Source organism: Hemiscyllium ocellatum, chromosome 9 (assembly GCF_020745735.1).
Source record: "Hemiscyllium ocellatum isolate sHemOce1 chromosome 9, sHemOce1.pat.X.cur, whole genome shotgun sequence".
NCBI classification, from domain to species: Eukaryota; Metazoa; Chordata; class Chondrichthyes; order Orectolobiformes; family Hemiscylliidae; genus Hemiscyllium; species Hemiscyllium ocellatum.
In genome coordinates, this window is record NC_083409.1 from 112,767,631 (window position 1) to 112,795,204 (window position 27,574).

Sequence of the window (27,574 nt, forward strand, 5' to 3'; positions counted from 1 at the left end):
TCATCAGCTGGTGTCGTTTGAATGGCTTACTTTCACACTGCAGGGACTGTGTGTGGAGTGATGGAGAGACTCTCAGCCATTGTGACAATTGTGTGTCCAGGCCCACAGCTAATCTTGTGAATTGTACGTTAACTCCACGATGGCAACATGAACGTCCGGCCTCTGGCTGTTGTTAGGAGCATAGAATGAGGACATTCAGACATCAGCCACATAGCAGCAGCCTGGATGGAAACCCTGGACTTCACCAGATCATCAAGTTGTTTTTGTTGGAAGTATATGTGCCAAATGAGCAAACAGTTTTCCACTCGATTTGGTCACACAGCAGTTCAGCAAAGTGTGTGCTCAGGGACCCAAACCGATTCTCAAACTGTACTCAGTGAAAGTGAATAATTACCTTGTTCCCTTGGGGCCCTGGTTCTCCTGGAGATCCATCCGGCCCTCTTGGTCCCTAACAACAATGAGAACGTTTCTTGTTAAAAACGGCTCAGCCTCTTCTGAGATCCACACTGTAAACGCAGCATCTGCTCTTAACAATTGATTGTGTGAATCTTATCAATGAGGTTAGGCAGTGCCAAAGGCCTTGCGGTGAACATGCTGCTCTGTAATGGCTGCTCTCGATTGGCTGCACTGTAATGGCTACTCTGGATTGGCTGCTCTGTAATGGCTGCTCTGGATCGGCTACTCTGGATTGGCTGCTCTGTAATGGCTGCTCTTGATTGGCTGCTCTGGATTGGCTGCTCTGTAATGGCTATTCTGGATTGGCTGCTCTGTAATGGTTGCTCTGGATTGGCTGCTCTGTAATGGCTACTCTGGATTGGCTGCTCTGTATAGGCACGCTTTGCCATCACCATTGTATCTGGCCTTTATTAAATGTTAAATTCCTTTTCACCATCTTTCCCACCTGCATCACTCTGGTATCCAGATTCTCACAAAGCCAGCAGATTCCCTGGGATGGATGAATCACCGTCAGGCGATTCTGGTAAATACACTCGTTTGTGAGTAGTTGAGGAGTCATCTCAAGTTAAGCTTTGTTTTTGAGGGCCGGCCTAATTATCGAAATGTTTCAAAAACTTTCGGTCTAGGTGTTTTCTTTTAAAGTTCACTATGAAGCTGTCTACGACACCATCACTGAACCAGAGAAGCTTGAATATTGTTGAAAAAACTTGACATTTTGTCAATGTTTCTCATCCTTATCAGGACCATTTGCAAGAATGCAAATAAACCAGACAACCGATACTTATCCTGTAGGAGGGGACAGTGCTGATTGGTGGAAGTATGAGCTTCTTTGTCCTGGATGGTGTCGAGCTTCTTGAGTGTTGTTGGAGCTGCCCCCATCCAGGCAAGTGGGGAGTATTCCATCACACTCCTGACTTGTGCTGCTGTAGATGGGGAACAGGCTTTGGGGAGTCAGGAGGTGAGTTACTCACTGCAGGATTCCTAGTCTCTGACCTGCTCTTTTAACCACTATGTTTTTGTGGTGAGTCTAGTCAATTTTCTGCGGGCAGCACGGTGGCACAGTGGTTAGCACTGCTGCCTCACAGCGCCAGGGACCAGGGTTCAATTCCCGCCTCAGGCGACTGACTGTGTGGAGTTTGTACGTTCTCCCCGTGTCTGTGTGGGTTTCCTCCGGGTGCTCCGGTTTCCTCCCACAGTCCAAAGATGTGCAGGTCAGGTGAATTGGCCATGCTAAATTGCCCGTAGTGTTAGGTGTGGGGGAATGGGTCTGGGTGGGTGCACTTTGGCGGGTCGGTGTGGACTTGTTGGGCCGAAGGGCCTGTTTCCACACTGTAAGTAATCTAATCTAATCTAACCCCTGGATGTTGACAGGGGAGGGATTCAGCAATGAAGGCCACAAACCCTGAAAATAAATCTAGGATGGAGTCCCACCTTGGATTGATGTGTGACTATATAATCTATCTGACAACTCCTGCAGCTGATCAGATGTTAAATCTAGTGTCTTGCATGCCTCTGAAACACATCCCAACAGCTCAAGAAGTGGACCCTGACAGTTGGGCAGCACAGTGTCCCTATAAATTTCACAATTAATCCAGCACCACACCTACCTCCTTCTCCTGAAGGGATACATTGTGCTGTCAAAGCAGTGGAAGCTGTTGATGCCTCACAAATCAGAACAACCCCATCACCAGCAGAAACCGGCTTGCTGCCTTCAGAGAACACTGCACCTTATAAACTCTCTCAAAGTGGGGCAAACAGAGAGATTAGACAACGGCGGAGTTACAAAGGAATTGTTCCTCCGTCTTCAATCTGACTTACCCTTCTCCCTTTGGCACCGGGTGACCCTGATGATCCTCTCCGTCCTGGTAGACCCTAGACAACAACAAGTGACAAGTGATTCTCAGTTGGAGAACAGTGGCTGATGAAGGGGTCATGCTCGAACCGTCGAATTCCCTATTCCTGAGATGCTGCCTAACCTGCTGTGCTTTAACCAGCAACACATTTTCAGCAGACTTATTAGGGGTAGTCAGCATGGCTTTGTGTAGGGAGGACTTGATTGAGTTTTGTTTTGGGGAAGTGACAATGAGATTGATGAAGCTAAGGCAGTGGATGTTGAATAAAGCATTCAACAACATTCAAACCCCCTGGGATCCACAGGGAGTTAGTGAGTTGGATACAAATTGGCTCAGTCATAAAGACAGAGGGTAGTTGTGGAGGGATGTTTTTCTCACTGGGGGTCTATTCCACAAAGATCGGTGCTGGGACCTCTGCTGTTTGTAGTATACATAAACAGTTTGGATAAAAATATGGATGGTCTGATTGGTACGTTTGCAGACAACACTAAAGTTGATGGAGTTGTGGATATTGAGGAAGATTGCCAAAGGATACAGCAGGATATAGATTCATTGGAAAGTTAGGCAGAAAAATGGCAGATGGAGTTTAGTCCAGGCATGTGTGGGGTGATGCATTCTGGGAGGATGAATGCAAGAGGAAAGTATACAGTAAATAAGGAGAGATGGCGGCCTAGGGGCATTATCGCAAGAGTATTAAAATTTCCAAATTGTGCAGATAATACAAAACATGGGAGGATCTGGAAAGATACTTCAGTGATGAGGATCGATCAGAGAAGTTGGGACTGTTCTCCCTGGAGAGGACAAGGCAGAGAAGAGATTTGACAGACATTTTTAAAATCACGAGGGAGCGAGATAGCACTTACTGGGAGAAACGGCTCCCCCCTCGCACAATAAACTGATCAAAAATCAAATGGCACAGTTTTAAATAATTTTACAAAAGAAGCAAACACCTGGTGAGATATAAGAATTACACCCGGTTAGGTATCCAGGGCTGGAAGGTACAAGATGGGTAGTTTAAATAGAAACAGTGGGCAGAGTTATGAGAGAAAAGACAGGAGATTGGCACTGAGTTCACATGCTCAGAGGGCTAGTACAGGCACCGTGGGCTGAATGGCCTCCTCCTGCATTCTGTGACCTGAGATTAGAGGTCAGCCTGCCAATATTTGATTGGCTACCATCCTGATTTGAAGCTGCAGACAGAAACTCAGAAGGAGGCAACAAGGATGGAAATTGCTGGAAAATCTCGGCAGGGACAGAGAAAGCAGAATTAACATTTTAGGTCCAGTGACCCTTCCTCAGATTGGTTGTGAACCTGAAATTGGACCTAAATCAAGAACTCTGCTTACTCTCTCCACAGATGCCACCAGACTTTGATGAGTTTCTCCAGCAATTTCTGCCTTTGTTCTGGATTTCCAGCATCTTCCAGTTTATTTTTTCTCTGAAGAAGGGGCTGTTTAGGACAGAGGTGGAGAGGAAGGTCTTCACTCAGAGGGTGATGCCCAGAGGGGTCCAAACACTCAATCCCGTTGTACATTCAAGGTAGACACCAATATCTTTCGAGAGATATGAGACATCAAGTGATAGCCTGGGAAAATGGTGCTGAGAAAGATCAGTCACGATCTGGATGAAGGTGAGGAACCCATTGGATTACAGTCAAAGAGTAGGAATGGAAGACCATACATGACTGCTCCACAGATAGCACAGGACTGAGGGACAGAATAGCATCTTTCTGAGACGCACGTTCCCACAATGCTTTGCAAATTTGTCAAGAAGATGTCCCCTATATGGGACCACTATCCAGCAAAGCAGAGCGGGGATGTCCAGACAAGGTAAAAGGGATGTGGCAAAAGTGGATACTGCAGATGCTGGAGATTAGAGTCAAGCTTAGAATAATGCTGGAAAAGCACAGCAGGTCAGGCAGCATCTGAGGAGCAGGAAAATCAATGTTTCAGGCAAAAGCCCTTCACCAGGAATGCCTTCGTGATGATTCTCTATGATACTTGTAAAATCCTCCAGCTCCCAGAGGAGACAGATAACCAGCTCTCCTAGTCTCAGGGGCAACATGGTGGCTCAGTGGTTAGCACTGCTGCCTCACAGCACCAGGGTCCCATGTTCGATTCCAGCCTTGGGTGACTGACTGTGTGGAGTTTGCACATTCTCCCCGTGTCTGTGTGGGTTTCCTCCGGGTGCTCCGGTTTCCTCCCACAGACCAAAGATGTGCAGGTCAGGGTGGATTGGCCATGCTAAATTGTCCATAGTGTCAGGAAATGGGTCTGGATGGGTTACTCTTCGGAGGGTCGGTGGGGACTTGTTGGGCCAAAGGACCTGTTTCCACACTGTAAGGAATCTAATCTAGGTGGGTTGCAGATAGCAGCGTGGTCCCTGGTGGGAGGGGAACCAGCCAAGGGCAGGACAGGCACTACCTGCTGTTATTTCTGACTCTCATAAAGTGAGAGGTGTTCCCCATGTTTGGGCCTTTTGAGAATGACCAGGGGGCCAATGGTTAGATAGCTCAGCAACTTGGACCATCAAGCCAATTGAAGAATCCAAGTCTAAAACATCACCATGGATCTCTCTTTAACAGGAAAACCAAAGCCTGCATTCATCCCAGAATTAAACATTTTAAAAAGCGACGTGTGCCCAAAACATCAACTCTCCTGGTTCTCGGACGCTGTCTAAGCTGCTGTGATTTTCCAGTGCCACGTCTTATTAACTCAGATTCTCCAGCATCTGCAATCCTCATTATCTCCTAATTTAGCAGGGGCCTTACTTAGTTAAAATGGGGCCTGATAGAAACACAGAAACTCAGTGCAGGAGTAGGCCAATCAGCCCTCCCCCCCTGCTCCACCATTCAATAAGATCTTGGCTGATCATACAATTTTAAGTGTCCCATTCCCACCCTGTCCCCATGCCCCTTGATCCCTTTAGCTGCAAGCATCATGTCCAGCTCCCTCTTGAATATATCTAATAATTTGGCCCCAATAACTCCCTGTGGGAGAGAATTCCACAAGTTCACAACTCACTGAGGGAAGAAATTCTTCCTCATCTCAGACCTGAATGGCTTACCCCTTATTTTCAAACTGTAATAAATTTGATAAATTTGAGTTGACACAGACTGTTCCATTGATGACACAGATCTAAGAACCAGCAGCTTCTATCAATCACTCAAGTGCCCATGAATCATTGACTGCTGTATCATTTCACTGACTGAGGTAGCTTGGGTTCAAGGGTTAAGTGAGGAGAGATTATACAAATGAGTCCTGTTTTCTGTAGGATGTAGAAGGTTAAGGGTGACCTGATTAAAGTCTTCAAGATATAAACAGGAAAAGGCAGGATAAATAGAAATAAACTATTCCCACTGGTTGGGGATTCTAGAACCAGGGGCATAGTCTGAGAATTAGGGCCAGAGCATTCAGGAGAGATGTTAGGAAGCACTTTCACACACACACTGGGAAAAGTTTGGAACTCTCTTCCACAAACAGCCGTGGATACTGGATCAGTTGTTAGTTTTAAATTGAGATGGATAAATTAAGTTATTAAGGGAAATGAGCCAAAAGTAAGGCACGGTGGCACAGCAGTTAGCACTGCTGCCTCATAGCGCCAGAGACCTGGGTTCAATTCCAGCCTCGGGCAACTGTCTGTGTGGAGTTTGCACATTCTCCCCGTGTCTGCGTGGGTTTACTCCGGGTGCTCTGGTTTCCTCCCACAGCGCAGGTTAGGTGAATTGGCCAAGCTAAATTGCCCGTAGTGGAGATGACCTGGGGGGTGCAGTGAGAGAGGGACTCAATGAGATCCATGTAGAGGGAGGAGGAGAGCTTCTTCAAGGTAGGCATCCTTGCAAGAGGATTCGCAGTAGGTTAAGATCAACTAGGAGAAAGTGAGGACTGCAGATGCTGGAGTACCAGACTTGAAAAATGTGGTTGTTGTGGTTCTGCTCACCGAGCTGGAAGTTTTTGCTGCAAACGTTTCGTTCCCTGGCTAGGGAACATCATCAGTGCTGTTGGAGCCTCGTGTGAAGCGTTGCTTTGATGTTTCTTCCGGTATTTATATTGGTTTGTTCTCGCCGCTTCCGGGTGTCAGTTTCAGCTGCAATGATTTGTATGTGGGGTCCAGGTCGATGTGTCTGTTGATGGATGTTCTTGCCGTTTCCGGGTGTCAGTTTCAGCTGTAGTGGTTTGTATATGGTGTCCAGGTCAATGTGTCTGTTGATGGAGTTTGGGGATGAATGCCATGCTTCTAGGAATTCTCTGGCTGTTCTCTGTCTGGCTTGTCCTATGATAGTGGTGTTTTCCCAGTTAAATTCATGTTGCTGGTTGTCTGAGTGTATGGCTACTAGAGATAGCTGGTCGTGTCGTTTTGTGGCTAGCTAACTTAGTTTACAAAATACCATGCAAGGACTGCACAAAACACTATATAGGACAAACAGGAAGACAGCTAACAATCCGCATCCATGAACATCAGCTAGCCACAAAACGACACGACCAGCTATCTCTAGTAGCCATACACTCAGACAACCAGCAACATGAATTTGACTGGGAAAACACCACTATCATAGGACAAGCCAGACAGAGAACAGCCAGAGAATTCCTAGAAGCATAGCATTCATCCCCAAACTCCATCAACAGACACATTGACCTGGACACCATATACAAACCACTACAGCTGAAATTGACACCCGGAAACGGCAAGAACATCCATCAACAGACACATCGACCTGGACCCCACATACAAATCACTGCAGCTGAAACTGACACCCGGAAGCGGCAAGAACAAACCAATATAAATACCGGAAGAAACATCAAAGCAGCGCTTCACACGAGGCTCCAACAGCACTGATGATGTTCCCTAGCCAGGGAACGAAACGTTTGCAGCAAAAACTTCCAGCTCGGCGAGCAGAACCACAACAACGGATACCCGAGCTACAAATCTTCAATCAGATTTTAAAAATGTGGTGCTGGAAAAACACAGCAGGCCAGGCAGCATCCGAGGAGCAGAAGAGTTAACGTTTCGGGCATAATCAGGAATGAGGTTTATGGGCTGATGGGCTGAGAGATAAATGGGAGGGTGGTGGGGCTGGAGGGATGATAGCTGAGAATGCGATAGGTAGATGAAGGTGGGGGACAATGGTGATAGGTTGGAGAAGAGGGTGGAGCAGATAGGTGGGAGGGGAGATGGACAGATCAAGAGGGCAATGCCAAGTTGGAAGGTTGGATTTGGGATAAGGTGGGAGGAGGGGAAATGAGGAAAGGGGGGAAATCCACATTAATCCTATGTGGTTGGAGGGTCCCAAGGCAGAATATGAGGTGTTCTTCCTTCAGGCGTCGGGTGGTTAGGGTTTGGCGGTGGAAGAGGCCCAGGACCTGCATGTCCTTGGTGGAGTGGGAGGGGGAAGTTGAAGTGTTCGGCCACGGGGCTGTGGGGTTAGTTGGTGTGAGTGTCCCAGAGATGTTCTCTGAAACAGTTCACAAGTTGCCGTCCTGTCTCCCCGATGTAGAGGAGACCACATCGGGAACAATGGACACAGTGGGTGATGTGTGTAGAAGTGCAGGTAAATCTCTGCTGGATGTGGAAGGATCTTGTAGGGCCCTGGATGGAGGTGAGGGGGGAGGTGTGGGTGCAGGTTTTGCACTTCCTGCGGTGGCAGGGGAAGGTGCCAGGAGGGGAGGGTGGGGGGCATGGACCTGACAAGGGAGTCCTGGAGAGAAAGGTCTTTACGGAGTGCAGATAGGGGTGGGGAGGGAAATATATCTCTGGTGATGGGGTCTGTTTGTAGATGGTGGAAGTGACAGGGGATGATGTGAGGTTGTTGGGGTGGACGGTGAGGACAGGGGGTTCTGTCCTTGTTGTGATTGGAGGGATGGGATTCAATAGGGCAGGTGCATCTTCCTTCCCACCTATCCACTCCACCTTCTTCCTGTCCTATCACCTCCATCCCCACCCCCATTCACCCATTGTACTCTCTGCTACCTTCCCCCACCCTCCTCTCTGACCTATCACCTTCCTCCCCACCCTCATTCACCTATTGTACTCTATGCTACATTCTCCCCACCCCCACCCTCCTCTAGCTTATCTCTCCACCCTGCAGGCACCCTGCCTCTATTCCTGATAGGGCTTTTGCCTGAAGCATTGATTTTCCTGCTTCTCAGATGCTGCCTGAACTGCTGTGCTTTTCCAGGACCACTCTAATCTAGGGGTGAGGTTCATGGACAGAGGTGCGAGAATTAGAGGAGATGTGTTGGAGGGCATCATCGACTATGGAGCCTTGAGTTTCACACAGACAATGGAGCAACTTGAAGATCAGGAGCAGGAACTGACTGCCTTCTCATCTGCTTCATTATTCCACTCACTGCGGGAGAGTGGAGCTGAACTGAAATGAGATTTAAGCTGAGAATTTCGGTTACTTTAGTGTAAGAAAGATTTACTCACTCGCTGTCCCTGTTCTCCGACAGGACCGGGTAAACCTGGAGGTCCCATGTAACCCTGTCAAAGGAAACAACAACAAGGGGATTAATGTCGGCCTTGATTTGCCAGTTTGGCAGGAGTGAGTTTGTTGGTTGGGTGTTTTATTTTGGTACATTTCAGAGCTGCTGGCTGAATCCAACCAATAGATATTGTGATAACCAAACACATCTCCTCAAAATGATGCCAGAGAAAGAGAGTGGAATTTCATTGTCTTCATTGTTGGTAGTCCACATGGCATTTGTTCCCAATTCATCCAAAACAGTTTGGTGTCAACACCACTGCTGTGGGTCTGGAGTCACACGTAGTCCAGACCGGCTAAGGACCATAGATTTCCTTCCTTAAAGGACATTGACGAACCAAATGATTGGACTTTTCAGGATGGATGATGATCGATGTCATGATCATCAGATTTATAATCAGATTTATGAATTAAATGGAAATCCCAGCCTTTGCCATGATGAGTTTAAAACCCACATCCCCAGACCAATGACCTTAGAGTCACAGCAGCATTACCTATGTGGAGCCCGATGGGAAACAGCCTTTCCTGACTTGTTTCCGATTTTTGACCCAATCTCCACCTTTTTGGATTCATGGAGCTTTTATAAATCCATAAGACAACAGGATGTCGAAACAGAAACGGGCCATTCAGCCCATCGAGTCTGCTCTGCTATTCAATGAGGTCACAGTGGATCTGATCATCCTCAACTCCACTTTCCTGTCCTTCCCCTCACAACCCTCAATTTTCTTATGGTTTCAAAATCTATTATTTTCAGTTTTGAAAATACTTAATGCCCAGCGTCAACAGCACTGCAGTAAAGAATTCCACAGATTCACTCCCCTCAGAGAGGAGAAACTCCTCCCCATCTGCATCCTAAATTTGAGACCTTGCGTTCTGAGATAATGCACTGTGGTCCGACGGCACATGGACTGAAGCAGTGTCAGAAGGCAGCTCACCAGCAGCTTCTCAAGGGGCAATTAGGGAAAGCCGATAAATGCTGGCCCAGCCAATGGCACCCACACCCCACCGAATATCAACATGTCTGCAGATTCACTCCAGCATGGTTGGATCTTAACTTCCCACTGAAGTGGCCAGTTGAGTCACTCAGCCGCACAAGGGGCAACTAGAGATGGACAATACTTGTAATAAATAAACACCACCTTAACTAAAAAAAATTAAAAATCAGAGAACGTTACGATGTACAAAGAGGCCATTTGGCCCATTGTCTTAGTCCTGATGCTGTGATAGATCCTGTCACTCACAGTCACTGATGAGAAGCTTAGAATCCCAGAGGCAGATACCCATAAAAATCAGAGTAGATTCTAGTCATTCATTTTTTAATATGAGTGCATCTCCTTTTGGATAAACACTGGAATCACAGAGTGTTCTCATTAAATTGGCCTGTGCCCTAATAAACACATTGCTCTGTGGTTAACTGTTAATGTTTATTGCTCTGTACACTTTGACAATTGCTACATTCAATTGCAAACAATTGCTTTGGTGTTTGTTTGAGATGGTCTCCCTCATCCACATTTTTCAAAAACAAAATTTATAAACTGGGTAACCATAGCGCCTGCTCTGCATTTCCTTTGATGTCCTCCTTAAACCAAACAATGAGAGGAATCACATGCCGTGTATTGGTCATTCAAATAGTGCTCATGGTAAAATACCGAGGCTGCTAACCCTCCACCTCAGCAATCAAATGTTCAAAGATATCGTCCCAATGACTACAAATAGAATGGACTCTTTATATACTCTTTAGCCACAGGCAAAGTTCCAGAAGATGGGAGAATGAACACGTTGTTCCTTTCTTTAAGAAGAGAAATTGGGATAATCCAGGAAATTAAAGGCTGGTGAGCCTTACATCGGTGCTAGGGAAATTATTGGAGAAGATTGTTATGGACAGGATATACTTGCATTTGCAGAAGTACTGACTTTTTATGGGTAATCAACATGGCGTTATGCAAGGGAGATCTTGATTGTGATTTTATTAAGAAAGTGATGAAGTGATTGGTGAGGTTGTGCAGTTAGATGTTGTCTATATGGACTGTACTAAAACATTTGACAGGTTCCAACGTGACATGCTTAAGATTAACTCACCTGGGGTCCACAGTGGATACAAAGTTGGCCTGATCAAGAAGACAGAGGGTTGCTGTGGAGGGGAGTTTTTTTCTGATTGAAGATCTGTGACCAGTTTTGTTCTGCAAGCATCAGTGCTGGCACTCTGTTGTTTATAATTTATATAAGCAATTTGAATAAAAATGTCAGTGGTCTGATTGCAGACGACCATAAAATAGTGGAGTTGTGGATAGTGAGGAATGTTGTCAAAGGATATAGCCGGATATAGAGCAGTTACAAAGTAGGGCAGAGTGATGGCAGATGGAGTTTAATCCAGGCAAGTGTGAGGTGATACGTTTTAAAAGGTCAAGTCCATAGGAATGTATACCATTAAAGGTAGGACCCTTAGGAGCACTGATGTGAGAGAGATGTTGGGATATAAATCCATAGCTCCCGGAAAGTGGCAACATAGTGGATAAGGTGGAAAGAAAGCGTATGGCACACTTGCCTTCATAGGTCGGGGCACTGAGTACAAATGTTGGTAAGTCATGTTGCAGCTGTCGAAAACTTTAGTTAGGCCACTTTTGAAATAATGTGTGCAGTTCTGATCACCACACTATAGGAAGGATGTGGAGGCTTTGGAGGGGCTACAAAAGAGGATATTGCCTGGATTGGAGTGTTTTAGCTAGAAGGAGAGATCGGGCAGACTTGGATTGTTTTCACTAGTATAATCCTGTCATGGCAACCACTGCAATGCATGTCAGAGTATCAACATGGATACCATAATTACACATGGGCACACTGCCCACCATGGACACGGTAGGTACTCATGTGACTTGGCCAACGTTGTCTATCTCATACACTGCAGGCAAGCATGCCCCGAGGCATGGTACATTGGTGATACTGAGCAGACGCTACGACAACAGATGAATGGACACCGTGCAACACCCACCAGACAGGGGTGTTCCCTCCCAGTCGGGGAACACTTCAGCAGTCTGGGACATTTGGCTTCAGGTCTTCAGGCGACCATCCTCCAAGGTGGACTTCAGAATATGCACCAATGTAGAGTAGCAGAGTAGAGGCTGGTAGCCAAGTTCAGTACCCATGAGGATGGCCTCAACCAGGACTTTGGGTTCATGTCACACTACAGGTGACCCCACTACACCACACGCCCACACACGTTCCCCCTCCCCCACACATATACACACACACACACACACACACACACTTACATACTCACACAGTCACACAGACTGTCACTCAGACACATACACATACAGCCCCCACACTCACCCACGCACACACCCTCTCACAGGCTTATACTCCAACACACTCATACACACACTCTATCAAGCAGGCACACACACAAACACACACTCTCACGTGCGCTCACTCACACGCACACACTCACATGCACACTCTCTCTTTCCCTCATGTGCACACACACACACACACACACACACACACACTCACACACACTCACACACACACACACACACACACACACACACACACACACACACACACACACACACACAAGTCTATGGGGTGAATTTGTATTTGCTGAATTATATTTGCAGATGCATTCTATTTTGCTCAAAAAGCACACAACCTACAGCCAGTCAATGCAGCCAGTCAATCCGTGTAACATTTTATAAATTCCTACTTTGGAAATAGCACCAGTCTGACTCAAGATTGAGATAAGGACAAACACTAACCTCACACCTGTAATAGTGTCTGAGCTGAGATGTCACCTTTTTTTATAAGACCTTAACTTATCTTGAGAATGTGACTTGAAAGAAATTCTGGGATTTACATATTAATGAACCGAAACCTGCAACCCATTCTAAAAGATGAAAGACTTAGATTGCTGTTAAGTTTGTTCAATATATCATTTCAGTTGCATGACACTGTGATTTTTTTCTATAAATTCTGTGTCTTATTATCCTGCCCCACTGGTTACCTGGTGAAGGAGCAGTGCTCTGAAAGCTAGTGCTTCCAAATAAACCTGTTGGACTATAATCTGGTGTGTGATTTTTCCTTCTGTTTTCACTAGAGCATCAGAGGCTGAGGGGATGACCTGATAGAAGTGTATAGAAGTTTGAGAGGCATTCATGGGGTGGATAGTTAGCGAGTCTTTTTCTCAGAGTGGAAATGTCCAATACTTAGGGGCCTAGGTTGAAGGTGAGGGGAGATGTGTGAGGCGGGTTTCTCACACAGTGGGTGGTAAGTGCTTGAAACACGCTGCCAGGGGAGGTGGTCGAAGCAGACATGTTAGCAACCTTTAAGAGGCATTTAGACAGACACATGACCAGGCAGGGAATAGAGGAATATGGATCATGTGCAGGCAGATGGGAATAGCTTAGGAAAGCATAGTGGTCAGCATAGACATGGTGGGGCAAAGGGCTGTTCCCGTGCTGTAATGTATGATGTTCTATCAGACCACTGAATGGTGGAGCACACTTGATGGGCTGAATGGCCTATCCTGCTGCTTTTCCAGAAGGTCTTATCTGCTGTCTGATGATTCAATAAAGGAGAGCAGATCTCACGAAATCTGCAACATTCTTTGAGGAAAGAAGCAGATTACGCCAGAGTGCCTCCTGGTTGGACGTTCACAATCCAGCGCTCCTCAACTCTGGACAATGGCACAGCATCGGGATAAGGAATGTGAATCACTCAGGTCATGGTCTATATATGGACCTCTCCGTTCCGTAGTGACAGATTCTGAGCTAAATTGCATTTCCTTGCTCTACCAAGTGTTTGCAAATCCACACAGTCAGTGTGCTGTTGGTTCAGGGGTAAGAATGCATAAAGGACCATACCTGTGTACTACACCTTGACTCTGAGGATAAACACTGCACTCCGAGTGGCTCTCCCAAGCCACCAAGCTTAGTTCAAACAAGGAAGAGCTGTCAGCTCACTTCTTCTTTGTTCTGGAGACTCTGAACAGTGTAGTCAAAGATAAAAGTGCTTTTGCCTCTTCCTTGTTCTCACAGCCTAGCTATGTCGCCTCAAAGATCAGAACACTCTGCACATTCTCAGACGCATTACCTCTAAGGGCGACAAAACAAAGGAGTTAAAACAGAAATGGCTGGAAAAGCTCAACAGGTCTGGCTGCATCTGTGAAGAGAAATCAGAGTTAAAGTTTCAGGTCCAGTGACCCTTTCTCAGTTCTGAAGTTCTCAGTTCTCTGACCTGCTGAGCTTTTCCAGCAATTTCTGTTTTTGTTTCTGATTTCCAGCATCTACAGTTCTTTCAATTTTTATTCAAAACAACAGAACCCTGTAATGGTAATGTAATCCTATCAACACACAACAAAGGCGATGCTACTGAGTCCACTGTCTTCAAACTAGCCCTTCATAGAGAATCATGTGTTGACCACCCCCTCACTCCCATGTTTTTTTTTCCATAACCCTGCAAGCTCATATCAGACAACTTCATCTAAGTGCATTTTGAACTAAAATTTGGCATTTATTCACAAAGCGTCTGGAGTTAGATTACAACACTTTGTTTTACTCTTTGATAAACAGCCTATATTAAGCATCTCTGCCTCGGTTTAAAAGAACATTCTCTCCGAACTGACAGTGCATCAGAACATATGGAGACTTGAGAGAGCCTGAGGCAGTTCTAGGAAATGTACCATTTTTTATTCCGATCGCTCAATGTGTTTCATTTGTCTCCCTGCCAATAGCAGTGTTTGCAAAACCTCAATGAATAACAATCTGGCAACCGGGAAGAGGGGAGACAGCCTTCAGTCTCAGGCCCAACTTCCAAGTTACAGTGTTCCAGTAGCTACACATGATGTCCTTTTAATGTTCATGTAGAATCTTCAGAACTGAAAAACTTGAGAATTACGGATGCTGGAAATCTGAAACAGAAACAGAACTGAAGAATCACCACTGGACTTGGAATCATTCACTCTGCTTTCTCCTCTCAGATGCTGCCAGAGCTGCTGAGTTTTTACACCAATTTCTGTTTTTATTTTAGATCTCGAGAACAGAAACCTGTCATTCAATCGGTGTTAATGTGCATGAACCCTCTACCCAGCTCCTTTCACTGAACTTCATCAGCATATCCTTCATGTCTGTTCCCATTCCCACAGTGTTTTTTCCAGCTGCTTTTTAAACATATTGACCTGATTCACCTCAGCAATTCCCTAGGGAGTGATTTCCACATTCTCCTGACTCTCCAGGGGAAAGACACTTGTCCTGAATTTGTGACCGGATTTATTCATGACAGTGGCACCACACCCTGCACATTCCCCTCCAAGCCACTCACCATCCTGACATGCAAATATATCGCCATTCCTTCAATGTCACTGGGTCAGGATGCTGGAATTCCCTCCCTAAGGTCTACCTCCAGCACATGGACTACAGTGACTCAAGAAGTCAGCTCACCCCCACCTTCTCAAGGGGCAACTACGGACAGGCAATAAATGCTGACCCAGCCAGTGACACCCACATCCCATGAGTGAATTAAACAAAAGTGAGATTCTCATATTTATCATCCCTGGTTTTGAACTCACACACAAAAGAAAACAATTCCTCCACATCTAACCCATCAAACTCCTTCATTATTTTAAGACCTCGATCAATTCATTCCTCAGATTTCTGTTATCTGAGAATATAGCCCTAACTTCCTCAAACCTTTCTGATAACTTTAAACTCTCTCTCAGCAAATACATCATCAATAAGTAGCAATTAGCTGCTGCTTTCTGGGCATCGAAATGGGGAAAGGCTTCAGAAATCTGAAGCAGAAAGGGTTTGGGAGTCCTGGTTGAGGATTCTCTTCAGGTTAACATGCAGGTTCAGTCGGCAGTTAGGAAAGCAAATGCAACGTTAGTATTCACTTCAAGGGGGTGAGAATACAAGAGCAGGGGTGCACTGCTGAGGCTGTACGAGGCTCTGGTCAGGCCGCATTTGGAGTATTGAGAGCAGTTTTGGACCCCATACCTAAGGAAGGATGTGCTGGCTCGGGTTTTGGGGAGTTCGAAAGGAGGTTTACAAGATTGATTCTGGGCAGAAGGGTTTTTCATATGAGGAGTGGCTTAGGACTCTGGGTCTGTATTTGATGGAGTTTAGAAGGATGAGGGTAGGGAAGAATCAAATCAAAACTAACAGAATACTGACAGTCCTGGATGCAGGGAATATGGAGAAAATGTCTCCACCTGTAGGGGAGACTAGGACTGAGGACGCAGCCTTAGAGTGAAGGGATGACCCTTTAGAACTGAGATAAGGAGAAATTTCATTCGCCAGAGGGTGGGGAATCTGTGGGACTCATTCCCGCAGAGGTCTTTGGAGGCCAAGTCACTGAGTGTACTTAAGACAGAGATAGGTTCCTGATTGATAAGGGGGTCAAGGGTTAAGGGGAGAAGGCAAGACAATGGGGTTAAGAAAAATATCAGCCATGGTTGAATGGCAGAGAAGAGTCAATGGGCTGAATGGCCTAATTCTGTTCTTATGTCTTCTGGCCTTATAATCTTACACTCTCATTTCAAAAAGAACTGAAATTCTCTGACAAATAACATGAAACTCTCTGAAGCCCTGGTCTAGCTTTACTCGATAACTGGTGGAAATATTTTAGTTTTGTGATACAGCATACCTTCAAAGGAAGTTACGGGAATTATGATACCAAATTGTATGGTACGGTAATATACCATTCACTTCCCTAATTCCTGTACTCACCCTAAAGCTCTGTGCTCAGCTCTGGATGATGGTGTAGTGGTAACACAGTGCTCCAGAGCTCCAGACTAATGTTCTGAGGACAGAAATTGCTGGGAAAACTCAGCAGGTCTGGCAGCATCTGTGGAGAGAAAGCAGAACTAACATTTCAAGTCCTGAGGAAGGGTTACTGGTCTCGAACTGTTAACTCTACTTCCACACTGCACAGATGCTGCCAGACCTGCTGAGGTTTTCCAGCAGTTTCTGGTTTTGGTTCTGATTTCCCGCACCCACAGTTCTTTGGGTTTTTTTGTTTAAGGAGATGGGTTTGAACCCTGCCATGGCAGATGGTGAAACTGAAAATGTGGAACAAAAAAGAGATAGGATAGTGAAGAAGGTATGCTTTCCTTTATTGGTCAGGGTATTGAGTACAGGAGTTGGGAGGTCATGGTGCGGCTGAACAGGACATTGTTAGGCCACTGTGCAATATTGCGTGCAATTCTGGTCTCCTTCCTATTGGAAAGATGTTGTGAAACTTGAAAGGGTTCAGAAAAGGTATACGAGGATGTTGCCAGGGTTGGAGGATCTGAGTGATAGGGAGAGGCTGAATAGGCTGGGGCTGTTTTCCCTGGAGTGTCGGAGGCTGAGGGGTGACCTTATAGAGCTTTATAAAATCATGAGGGGGCATGGAAAGGATAAATAGACAAATTCTTTTCCCTGGGGTGGGGGCGTCCAGAACGAGAGTGCATAGAGTTAGAGTGAGAGGGGAAAGAGACCTAAGGGGCAACCTTTTCACACAGTGGGTGGTCTGGAATGAGCTGCCAGAGGAAGTGGTGGAGGCTGGTACAATTGCAACATTTAAAAGGCATTTGGATGGGTATATGAATAGGAAGGGTTTGGAGGGATATGGGCCGGGTGGTGGCAGGTGGGACTAGATTGGGTTGGGATATTTGGTCAGCATGGACTCGTTGGACCGAAAGGTCTGTTTCCAAGCTGTACATCTCTATGACTCTATGACTGTAAGAAACGCTGCCTAGGGCAAACACAAATCCATCTGGGGAAGGAAAGTGCCATCCTTACATGATCTGGCCTACACGTGACTCCAGACCCACCGCCATGTGGGTGACTCTTATCTGACCCTTAGGTATTTAGAGTTGGGCAATAAATGCTGGCCGAGCCAGCGATGTCCTCATCCTGTCAAAGATGGTGCCAAGTCCCAGTCAACTGTCACCCTTGTACTCTCTATGTCTACTCTTGTACTGATAATGTTTTGAGTTTAATCTGAGCTTTGTTTCAAATCCCTAATTGCCCCCACCATTCCCTATCTCTGTCAATCCCTCCATCCCCACAATCTCATCACTTGCAGAAATATTGGCCTCTTGCACTACCCTGTTTTATTCAGGCCGTCATTGTTGGTCCTGCCCTCAGCTATCAAGCTTCAACTTCCCTCCCTAAACCTCTCCAGATTTCTCTCCTCCTTGGGTCCCCTTGGTCTCTCCGCTCGCCTTGGTTCAGGGGTCAATCGCGAGGGGGCACAGTTTGAGAGTAAGGGGCAGGAGATTCAGAGGGGATTTAGGAAAAATCTTTTTCACTCAGCAGGTGGGGGGAATCTGGAATGCACTGCCTGGGAAGGTAGTGGAGGCTGGAAATCTTACAACCCTTAAACATTTGGATGAGCACATTCAAACACCACAATATTCAAGGATATGGGCCGAGTGTTGGAGATTGGGATTAATGCACCTTTGAGGGTAGTTACTGTCAGTGCAGACTCAATGAGCCCCTTTACTATGCTGTATGACTTTCGGAATCCTTCTTCCTCTGCCTTGGGATGTTTTCCCATTTTAATATTGGTATATAAATGCACTTGTGTTGCACTTCAAGTGTTTGTGTGCCATGTGTGTAAGTTAGATGGGCTTCAGATTGGGTCCACAGGTCGGTGCAACATTGAGGGATGAAGGGCCTGTACTGTGCTGTAATGTTCTATGTTGTATTTGATTCCAGTGCTCTATCTGTAACTTATGCACAGTGTAATTACATAACAGATACAGTCTCAGATGATATTTATAAAGTATTGATGGAACTGGTTGATGGATTCCCCACTGTCCACCGTTAAGTTTAATGGTAAGGCTATACAGTGTGAGCATAGCCTTCTCCTAAACTTAAGTACATGGGAAATAATTACTCAAAGGGTGTAAATCTCAGGGGTTGAGAGACTATCCCATTCCTCCAGATTTATCACCCTATTTCTGACCTGCTCATCCACGCTTAACCTTAGAGCTCTTGGAAATACTTGCACCATTCAAAAACTAATGAATGTGTAAGTGTTTGTAAAGTTGAGTCTGATCTATGTCAGACAGTCAGTTCTGTTAAAACGCGGTAGTTCTGTTCTCATGCAATACCGTGTTCTAAGAAAATCGTGGAACAGCAGCACCATTTAAACTAAAGGGGCTGGAATCACCTTCTAGCTAATACATGCTTTAAAAGTTCATGCTTTAGAAACAATGTCCCCAATTCATCAATCACATTGCAATGAATTTGTGTTATAGTAGAACCACCCGCATTTCAAACCCACCAGGAAATGAGGAAAGAGCAGGAGGAGACCATTCAGCCCCTTGACCATTCAATTGGGATCATGGCCTAGCTGTTTCTGAAATGGACAGGGCTAGGAGGAAGTGGACGAGCATGGTTGCTTTTGCAGGGAAGCCAACATGTACATGGTCGGCCCGAATGGCCTCCTTCTGTGCTATAACCAGTTTATGATTCTTACTTTCTCAGTCCCTGCCCCAGGAAAGCACATAGACATGGAAAGCAAAACTGAGCACTGCATTGGGAATGGACTTGCATTTGCCGTCGAGAAACGTGCCAATCTGACTTACCATGGATCCCTTCTCTCCAGGTGGTCCTAGAGGACCTGGTTCACCACGGTCTCCCTGAATTAAAAAAACACATAAGTCACAGGGTCAAGCAATGCTCAACAGACAGAAGATCATTACAAACACTCAAAATCTTCCCAACCTTTCACCAAGCCACTGATGGAACGGAATAACATAAGTAGGCCACTTAGCCCATCAAGCACATTCACTTCTGTGATCTTTCTTCCAGCATTTATAGTGGTTTGAATCTGTCTAGACAGCAAACGACCCGCATCCATGGACACCAACTAGCCACAAAACGACATGACCAGCTATCCTTAGTAGCCACACATGCAGATGACAAGCAACGTGAGTTCGACTGGGACAACACTACTATTATAGGACAAGCCAAACAGAGAACAGCCAGGGAATTCCTAGAGGCATGGCACTCATCCACAGATTCTATCAATAAGCACATCGACCTGGACCCAATACACCGACCACTACAGCAGACAGCTGGAACTGACAACCGGAAGCGGCAGATTCAAACCACTACAAATGCCGGAGGAAACATCACAGAAGCACTTCACAGGAGGCTCCCAAGCACTGAGGATGTCACCTAGACAGGGGATGAAACATCTGCAACAAATCCCAGCTCGGCGAACAGAACTACAACAACGAGCACCTGAGCTACAAATCTTCTCACAAACTTTGAGCACATTCACCCATTGAAAAGCTGCCAGAGTCCCAGAGTGGCTCATTAAAAAGGGAGACAACCTGATAGTGAGTTTAACCTGAGGGTCACCATGCCTCGGGCCAGGGCTGGGCTCAAAGCTGAGAACACAGGATTTTCACAGTAACCTGAGTCAGTGGAGGGAATTGTGGGTGGCATGGTGGCTCAGTGGTTAGCACTGCTGCCTCACAGCTCCAAGAACCTGGGTTCGATTCCCGCATTGGGCGACCGCCTGTGTGGAGTTTGCACGTTCTCCCCACGTCTGTGCGGATTTCCTCCCACAATCCAAAGATGTGCAGATTGGGTGAATTGGCCATACTAAATTGCCCATTGTGTTAGTCAGGGGTAAGTATAGGATAGGGGAATGGGTCTGGGTGGGTTACTCCTCAGAGGGTTGATGTGCACTGTACACTGCCATCCAGCCAACTGAGCAAACCAAAGCCCTTCTGATAATCAGGTAGGCCATTCAGCCCATTGAAACTTCCCTGCCATTTATTAGAATGATGGGCTGATTTGACCATTACAATGACTTCAACTCCAAAACCCTATATCACTGGGAATGTGGAATCCATCAATCTATATACTGAACATCCTGGAAGACTGAGTTTCCATAGCTGTATGGGGTAGGGAATTCTAAGTATTTACAACCCTCTGCATTTTAAAAAAAATTCTCTTCATTACAGACCAAGTGGCACCAAGTTTTTAAACACAGGCTCCTGGGTTTAGACATTCCAACCAGGAGAAACATCTTACCTGCATCAATCCTATCCATCCCTGTCAGTACTTTGTTAGTTTCAATGAGGTTATCTTTCATTCTTCCAAACTCTACAGAATACAGGTCCAGTTTGTCCAATCTCTCTGCATAGAACAGTCCAACCATCCTGGGCACCAGTCTGGCAAACCTTCACAACGCTCACGCAATGGCAATCACTTCTGTCCTGAGATAATGAGACCAGAACTGTACACAATACACCAGGTCTAACCAAACTCCTACTCAACTGAAACAAGTATTCCTGTACGCAAATCCTCCTGTGATGCATTCCATTAGCCTTCTAAAGACACAAAAACTATACGCAGTCCTGCAAGACAAATCAGGGCAGGACTTATACACTTAATGGTAAGGTTCTGGGGAGTGGTGCTGAACCAAGAGACCTTGGGATGCAGCTTCATAGTTCCTTAAAAGTGGAGTTGCAGGTAGTTGGGATAGTGAAGGAGGCATTTGGTATACTTGCCTTTATTGATCAGTGCTTTATTGGCATGGTGGCTCACTGGTTAGCACAGCTGCCGCACAATGCCAGGGACCCAGGTTTGATTCCAGCCTTGGGCAACTATTCATGTGGAGTTTGCACATTCTCCCCTTCAGGAATGATGAAGGGCTTTTGCCCCAAACATTTATTTTCCGGCTCCTCGGATGCTGCCTGACCTGCTGTGTTTTTCCAGCACCACTCTAATCTTGACTCTGATCTCCAGCATCTGCAGTCCTCACTTTTGCCTATTGTGTGCAGGCTGGTTGGGTTAGCCATGGGGAATGTAGGGTTACAGAGACCGGGGGGTGAGTCTCTGTGGGATGATCTTCAGAGGGTTGGTTGGACTCGATGGGCCAAATAGCCTGCTTCTACGCTGTAAAGTTTCTATGATTCTATGATTGAGTATGGCAGCTGGGAGGTCATGTTGTGGCTGTACAAAACATTGTTGAGGCCACTACTGGAACACTGCGTGCAATTCTGGTCTCCCTGCTGTAGGAAGCATGTTGTGAAATTAAAAGGGGTTCAGAAAAGATTTATAAGGATGTTGCCAGGATTGGAGAGTTTGAGCTGTAAGGAGAGGGAGAATAGGCTGGGGCTGTTTTCCCTTGAATGTCAGAGGCTGAGGGGTGACCTTATAGAGGTTTATAAAATCATGAGGGGCATGGATAGGATAAATAGACAATGTGTTTTCCCTGGGGTGGGGGAGTCCAGAACTAGAGAGGCATAGGTTTAAGGTAAGAGGGGAAAGATATAAAAGGGACCTAAGGGGCAACTTTTTCACACAGAGGGTGGTGTGTGTATGGAATGAGCTGCCAGAGGAAGTGATGGAGGCTGGTACAATTACAACATTTAAAAGGCATCTGGATGGGTATATGAATAGGAAGGGTTTGGAGGGATATGGGCCCATTGCTGGCAAATGGGACTAGATTGGATTGGGATATCTGGTCAGCATTGACGAGTTTGATCGAAGGGTCTGTTTCCGTGCTGTACATCTTCATGAGTCTATAAGCGTGGCCTCAGGATTACCCTGTGATGCCACGTCTAGTAAGACATCTTTATTCTTAAAACTTACTTTTCAGTTGGGATCATATCAAAAGATCAACGCTGCACAAACAAACAACAGTGACAGTACTTCAAAGAGGTCCGTCATTGGTTTTATGGCATTTTGGGACATTATGAAGCCATGAAAGGTGCTACATACATGCATGTTGTTTTTGTTAACATGGGCGGCACAGTGGCACAGTGGTTAGCACTGCTGCCTCATAGTGCCAGAGACCTGGGTTCAATTCCTGCCTCAAGCAACTCTGTGTGTGGAGTTTGCACATTCTCCCCGTGTCTGCGTGGGTTTCCTCCGGGTGCTCCGGTTTCCTCCCACAGTCCAAAAATGTGCAGGTTAGGTGAATTGGCCATGCTAAATTGCCCGTAGTGTTAGGTGAAGGGGCAAATGTAAGGGAATGGGTCTGGGTGTGTTGTGCTTTGGAGGGTTGGTGTGGACTTGTTGGGCTGAAGGGCCTGTTTCCATACTGTAAGTAATCTAAAAACAGGTTCCTCATATTGATTTACTCTCGGTCTCAGTTCCTTCTGTGATCATCATTATGACACCAAACACACGAATGTGTTTCCTGTGGACCTTGTCTGTTAATGTTATTGACAGGTCACAGCAGTGAGGTAACCTTCTTCAGACAGGGCAGGTATCATACACCTGGTGGAGTTACAGCGATAACTTGGAATTTGAAAGATGTCTGTCCAAGGTATATTTCCAGTTCCAGAGTAGATCTCTGCGCTGCCTCATGACTGTGGGAATTAAACTCTGCTGTCTTTGCCTTAACTTGCACTAAAACGTGTTTATCCCTCAGCTGGGAGCTCATTGATTTACCTGCTCCGAGTGTGGTAAGACAGGAATTTAAAACTCTCCCTATGATTCAAATCCCATCATTGTCTCACCCCCTCGCTATCTCCCTATCTCTGTAACTTCCTCCAAACCTACAGACCCACACAATTTCGGTGTTCCTCCAGTCCTGGCCTATGGTGATTCCTCAATTGTCATCACTATTGGTGATCACACTTTCCATCTGGAACGTGCTCCTGAAACCTCTTTGAATCTTTCCCCCCCTCCTTGTCTCCTGAAGACACTCCATAAAACATTACCTCTTTGACCACCTGCTTCAAAATCTCAGGCTTGGTGTCAGATTTAGCTGATTAATCACTTCTGTCTCATGCCTTGGGATATTTTATTCTGTTAAGGGCTATATAAATATTAGTTCTCTTCAGAACTTTGTCCTGAAGCAAATTCATACCAGACCTGAAAGTGAACTTAGTTATCTCCCCACACATACTGCCAGACCTGCTGAGTTTCTCCAGCATTTTCTGCTTGTTTCTGATTTCCAGCATCCACAGTTTTTTGCTTTTTTATAGTTATCAGCTGTTATTCTCTTACTCTACAAATAGGAGGAGAAAGTGAGGACTGCAGATGCTGGAGATCAGAGCTGAAAATGTGTTGCTGGAAAGGCGCAGCAGGTCAGGCAGCGTCCAAGGAGCAGGAGAATCGACGTTTCGGGCATGAGCCTGAAGAAGGGCTCATGCCCGAAACGTTGATTCTCCTGCTCCTTGGATGCTGCCTGACCTGCTGTGCCTTTCCAGCAACACATTTTCAGCTTTCTACTCTACAAATAGATCAACTAACTCCAGTACATCTCTCTGATTGTCTATCATCGATGACCTGAGGAAGCAGATATAAACTTCTCAATATTTCATACAGAAACAACCTGCAGCATCAGCATCAGAGGGCAGCATCAGAGAGATGCTGGTGGATGGGATAGAGAAGGAGATTACAAGATGGGTGGAGAGGGACTGGGAGACTTCAGCAGGACGGGGATGGAGACTGTTGGGGGCTGAAGGGAGGCTTCAAGGGAGTTGGGAGATTGAAGTAAACTTTACTTGGGTAGAAGAGGAGAGGGATAGGTAGGGAGGATGCAGTGGGGCCAAGAGAGAGGCAGACAGAGGATATAGGCGTGTAGAAGAGAGGGAGGGAAGGATGCAAGGGTGTGAGAGAGAGAGAGAGAAGCTTCAGGGATTGGGGAAGAGATAGATAGAGACTTCAAAGAAGGAAGAGTGGTTTCAACCTTGGCAACAGAAATAATGTTCAGCCAAATAGGATCCAGAAACTTTGAAATTATGGTGGCAATTAATTATTTGCAAATTAATGTAGAATCTCTAGTTTAAGGCGACACACTTTCTGGGGATCATGCAAATGGGCACGATTATAATGAATAGTGACAATTGTTAAATTTAAGTTTGAGATTGAGATCTGAAGTGCAGTTAAAAAATAAACAGCAGAAATTACCTGGTCAAAATCTTTCAGCTGTGCCCATCTTCGGTCTCTGATGGTGTTTTGGACAATGGGTTTACAAACAATAGCAAGAGATTTTATTGAATCTGTATAAAACAATCTAACTCCACTGGGACTGGCCCCCAGTTTGGAGCAGCCAAAGAATGTAAAGGGGAGGGTTTAACCAGGGGGAGAGTAAGCATCATTGGAATAGAACAATCTCATGATTTCTCTCCCTGACCCTGATCCTGTTTAGGATGGGATGAGGCAGGATGTCTAACCAATGCGTGATCTGATATCATGAAGGTAAAATCACCACGGTCTTATCAGATCATAGAGCTGCTCTCTCACTAGACAGAGAGAACTGATGGTGGTTTTGCCTGAGGGGCACCATGTTTAAGGTGAATAGTTCCATCACAATAACCTCAGCTGAAGCCATGATATTGATATCACTCTGCATTGCAATCCAGTTATCAGGCAGACTGACCTGCTATAGTGAGGTCTAGTCCAAGGCTCTATCACAACACTTATCCCTGGGATAGCAGGAAACAGCTGGAAACATCTTAAAGCATTGGAAACAAAAGCTCCTTTTCAGAGAAATCGGAATGGTCTCAGTCGAAGAAGAGTGCCATGTTAGGACTTACCTTCTCACCAACTATTCCTGAGGGGCCTCTAGGACCGGGCAAGCCAACAGGACCCTGGAAAGAGACAGACACAGAACACCATTAGGCTCCAAGACAGCTTTCTTGAATCTTTTCAAAATCATTACCTAGAGGCAGGAGGAGGCCATTCAGCCTCTTTAACCTACTCTGCCATTCAACACCACCATGGCTGGTGACCAGACAAGCCTTGCTTCCATGTCCCTGAATGACCTCATCCAGTGAAAACTAGTCACTGGCTCCCTCCTGCTTCTGCAGGATGTGAATGGATCTCTATTTAGATCTACTGGATCCAAAAACAGAGTGGCAACTCCCTGCAGCAGTCTGATGTTTCAACTACTGGCCTCAGCTCACCCTGGACCTCCAGAAACACAAAGAGCAAATTCTGGCCATTTTTGTGGTGTGGAAGCACACTCGCTGAGTCCAGGACTGAGCGATTTAATCATCAAAAAACACATTGTTGTCAGATCATACTGATTGAAATCAGATCAAGATAAAGAAGCCAGTGCTTTAACCCGATTGAGAAACATTTTAGGAAATATTACTCATGGTTTGCTAAACCGAAGGAAAACAAAAACCACATTGTCTGCATAAGCTTTTTGTCAAAGTTTAAATCCAAAAAAGGTTTCAGTGAAACCCTTTAAGAGTGTGCCAGCCTGACTGGATGACATCAAATATGATCCATCTCTGTCCCAGATTATTCGAAAGGCCTGGACATAATGGGAGGGCTTTAAAACCTGCATGTCATAAGAAATCAAATTCTTTGGCTTCCTGAAGATATCTCCAATAAAATTAATATTGTGGGGTTTTAACCCTTTGACTCCAGAACTAAACCAGTCAGTGAAGTAGAAGTTCTTCATTCGATTTATAAGTCTCTATGAGATCCCCTCCTCATTCTGCGGAACTCCAGTGAATACAATCCTAACTGACTCAATCCCGCCTCGTAGGGCTGTCCTGCCATCCCCAGTTGCAATCTGAGAAACCTCCATTGCACTTCCTCAAGAGCAAGAACATCCTTCTTTAGATAAGAAGCCGAACGGGGAACACAATAGTCCAGGGGTGGCCTCACCAAGGCCCTGTATTGTTCATGATGTGGAAGTGCCAGTGTTGGACTGGGGTGGACAAAGTCAGAAATCACATGACACCAGGTTATGGGCCGACAGGTTTATTTGAAATCACAAGCTTTCGGAGCGCTGAGGGGACAAACTGGAAGTTTAAGAAGGAAATCGAAAGGAAAGTTAGAACAAGGGAAGTCAAGAAAGACAACTGTACCAATGAAACAGAAAATTCAAAAAGGGATCATGCCGTAAGGTTGAATGAAATAGGGGTTGATGGGAAAGGTGAGGGCAGTAACAAATTAAAAATACTATATATAAATGCACAAAATAATGGAAATAAGATGGATGAGCTTGAGGCTCTTTTGGAAATTGGCAGATACGATATTGTGGGGATAACTGAAACATGGCTTCAAGTGGACAGGGCCTGGGAAATGAATATTCAATAGACAATAGACAATAGGTGCAGGAGTAGGAATTCTGCCCTTCGAACCAGTATCACCATTCAATATGATCATGGATGATCATCCTTAATCAGTTTCCTGTTTCTGTCTTATCTCCATAACCCTTGATTCCACTATCTTTGAGAGCTCTATCCAACTCTTTCTTAAATGAATCCAGAGACTGGGCCTCCACTGCCCTCTGGGACAGAAGATTCCACCCAGCCACCACTCTCTGGGTGAAGAAGTTTCTCCTCATCTCTGTCCTAAATGGTCTACCCGTATTTTTAAGCTGTGTCCTCTGGTTCGGCACTCACCCATCAACGGGAACATGTTTCCTGCTGCCAGAGTGTCCAATCCTTTCATAATCTTATACGTCTCAATCAGATCCCCTCTCAGTCTTCTAAACTCAAGGGTATATAAGCACAGTCGCTCCAGTCTATCAGCGTAAGGTCGTTCCGCCATTCCAGGAATTGACCTCGTGAACCTACGCTGCACTCCCTCAATAGCCAGAATGTCTTTCCTCAAATTTGGAGACCAGAACTGCACACAGTAGTCCAGGTGTGGTCTCACCAGGGCCCTGTACAGCTGCAGAAGCACCTCTTTGCTTCTATACTCAATCCATCTTGTTATGAAGGCCAGCATGTTATTAGCCTTCTTCACTACCTGCTGTACCTGCATGCTTACCTTCATTGACTGGTGTACAAGAACACCCAGATCTCTTTGAACTGCCCCTTTACCTAAATTGATTCCATTTAGGTAGTAATCTGCCT

General features: G+C 45.7%; 1 protein-coding gene across 1 annotated transcript in view; it reads right to left on the reverse strand.

Moving 5' to 3' along the window:
• LOC132819201 (collagen alpha-1(XXIV) chain) overlaps nt 1-27,574 on the reverse strand; it is a 429,304-nt gene that overhangs the window by 122,465 nt on the left and 279,265 nt on the right. Inside the window, exons 25-29 of the mRNA XM_060830653.1 lie at nt 25,292-25,345; nt 19,364-19,417; nt 8,736-8,789; nt 2,275-2,328; nt 395-448 (exon numbers count right to left, since the gene is read on the reverse strand). Of these exons, the coding sequence (XP_060686636.1) occupies nt 395-448; nt 2,275-2,328; nt 8,736-8,789; nt 19,364-19,417; nt 25,292-25,345 (270 nt within the window). The remainder of the gene's footprint in view (nt 1-394; nt 449-2,274; nt 2,329-8,735; nt 8,790-19,363; nt 19,418-25,291; nt 25,346-27,574) is intronic.